The 2,500-nt window shown below is 55.0% G+C and overlaps 1 protein-coding gene across 1 annotated transcript in view; it reads right to left on the reverse strand.

Annotated features, from left to right (window-relative positions):
- The window catches only part of LOC308162595 (nck-associated protein 5-like), a gene marked incomplete at its 3' end in the record, with an annotated part of 69,550 nt that overhangs the window by 38,450 nt on the left and 28,600 nt on the right, over window positions 1–2,500 (reverse strand). The window contains exon 3 of the mRNA XM_080536740.1: window positions 826–1,050. Within this exon, the coding sequence (XP_080392866.1) occupies window positions 826–1,050 (225 nt within the window). The remainder of the gene's footprint in view (window positions 1–825; window positions 1,051–2,500) is intronic.

Here is a 2,500-nt window from a genome sequence, read left to right on the forward strand (position 1 = left end):
ATCAAAACCCGACTCGTGGTCAGAACGCACCGAAAACACAGAACACGCTGAATTCTGAGGAAACCATCATAGTACCATGTAATGCTTTCACTTTCACTTTTAACAAGGAAGTCATCGGTGACCAAAGATAAGTTACTCTATCATTACTGCATTCGTTTAACTTGCCTTGAAATGTTTACTACAGTACATAGGGGGCGCTGCAAAGTTCACAGCATGGCATAGCGCCACTCTTACAATAGTAATAATAATAATAATAACTTGAATTTACATAGCGCCTTTCAGGGCACCCAAGGTCACTTTACAGAGATAGAGGAAAGAAAACAAAAACAGTCAGACAAACAAAACAGCAACAGAACTAGAGGCAGAAGGCCTTGGTGAACAGGTGGGACTTGAGGGATGTTTTAACACTAGAACAGCTGTGCCTATTTTACCTACTATAAGAGCCGTGAAATAACCATAGTCTTTAGAATGGTATGCTGCTATTTACACACAACGAACACTCGTTGTCCGCCTTGTAAATTAGCCTGCCTCCTACACAGAAAAACTGCAAAATAGCTTTATACTAGCTTATCCTGATGTGATTTTGAAAATGTAAGGATACTGGGTGGTAGAACGCACATACTGTATCTAGGAAAAGATCTGAAAGCAGGGTCCTGAAACTTGATTGAGTGCAAAGATATAAAACATGTTTTACTCACAGGGCTGTTCTAGTGTTAAAGTCCCTATTGTTTGAGCAGAACCCTGCCATAGATCAGTAAATCATATAGAACAGAGGATGTTATATAGATCATGGTTAGCTCTACTGGTCAGAAGAGACAGGTTTACCTCCAGGGCCTTGAGTCTGTCCAGGAGGGGCATGGTCAGGTCTGACCCCTCCTCCTCTGGTCCATCGCTGGGCCCTGGGGAGGCAGGCCTCTCTGCTTGGGGGGCTGAGAGGGCTGGGGAGGCTGGCCTCTCTGCTTGGGGGGCTGAGGGGGCTGGGGGGGCTGGGGGCGCTGGGGGGTCCTCCATACTGTCCTGCTGCTTCCACATCTCCTCCAGGAGCTTGTCCTACGGAGTGGCGAGAGGAGGAGAGGAGAGGAGGAGGAGAGGAGGGGAGGAGGGGAGGAGGAGAGGAGGAGGGGAGGAGAAGGGGAGGAGGGAGAGGAGGAGGAGAGGAGGAGGGGAGGAGGAGAGGAGGAGGGAGAGGAGGAGGGGAGGAGGGAGAGGAGGAGGGGAGGAGGAGAGGAGGAGGGGAGGAGGAGGGGAGGAGGGGAGGAGGGAGAGGAGGAGGGGAGGAGGAGAGGAGGAGGGGAGGAGGGAGAGGAGAGAAGGAGAGAGGAAGAGGAGAGGAGAGGAGGAGGGGAGGAGGGAGAGGAGGAGGGGAGGAGGAGAGGAGGAGGGGAGGAGGAGGGAGAGGAGGAGGGGAGGAGGGAGAGGAGGAGGGGAGGAGGAGAGGAGGAGGGGAGGAGGAGAGGAGGGAGAGGAGAGAAGGAGAGAGGGAGAGGAGAGGAGGAGGGGAGGAGGAGGGGAGGAGGAGGGGAGGAGGAGAGGAGGAGGGGAGGAGAAGGGGAGGAGGGAGAGGAGGAGGGGAGGAGGAGAGGAGGAGGAGAGGAGGAGGGAGAGGAGGAGGGGAGGAGGGAGAGGAGGAGGGGAGGAGGAGAGGAGGAGGGGAGGAGGGGAGGAGGGAGAGGAGAGAAGGAGAGAGGAAGAGGAGAGGAGGAGGGGAGGAGGGAGAGGAGGAGGGGAGGAGGAGAGGAGGAGGGAGAGGAGGAGGGGAGGAGGGAGAGGAGGATGGGAGGAGGAGAGGAGGAGGGGAGGAGGAGAGGAGGGAGAGGAGAGAAGGAGAGAGGGAGAGGAGAGGAGGAGGGGAGGAGGAGGGGAGGAAGAGAGGAGGAGGGGAGGAGGGAGAGGAGGAGGGGAGGAGGGGAGGAGGAGGAGAGGAGGAGGGGAGGAGGGAGAGGAGGAGGGGAGGAGGAGAGGAGGAGGGGAGGAGGGAGAGGAGGAGGGGAGGAGGGGGGGAGGAGGGGTGGAGGGAGATGAGGAGGAGAGGAGGAGGGGAGGAGGGGAGGAGGGAGAGGAGAGAAGGAGAGAGGAAGAGGGGGAGAGGAGGAGAGGAGAGGGGAAGAGGGGGAGAGGGGGAGAGGGGGATGAGTGGATATGGAGGTGGCAGTTTGTACTATGTGTAGATTTACTGCATTTGCTGTTGTGATATGATGCTGTTGTTCTGCTGACTACAGCATGACCACTAAGTGTGAACACAGAGGGGCCAAAACACACATGCACGCACACACACACATACACACACGCGCGCACGCACATGCACACACATACAAACATACACACACACACACACACACACACACACACACACAAACACAAACACAAACACACACACACACACACATCACCACCACCCTGTTTATTGATCCACTGAGACAAACTAATATTGGCATTTATCACCTCCATCATGGTTCTGAGATACGAAGCAGCAGATGTTCCAGAGTGTGTCCAACATTAA

The sequence above is a fragment of the Nansenia antarctica genome (genome assembly GCF_963989245.1).
Source record: "Nansenia antarctica genome assembly, chromosome: 7".
In the NCBI taxonomy this organism is placed as follows: domain Eukaryota; kingdom Metazoa; phylum Chordata; class Actinopteri; order Argentiniformes; family Microstomatidae; genus Nansenia; species Nansenia antarctica.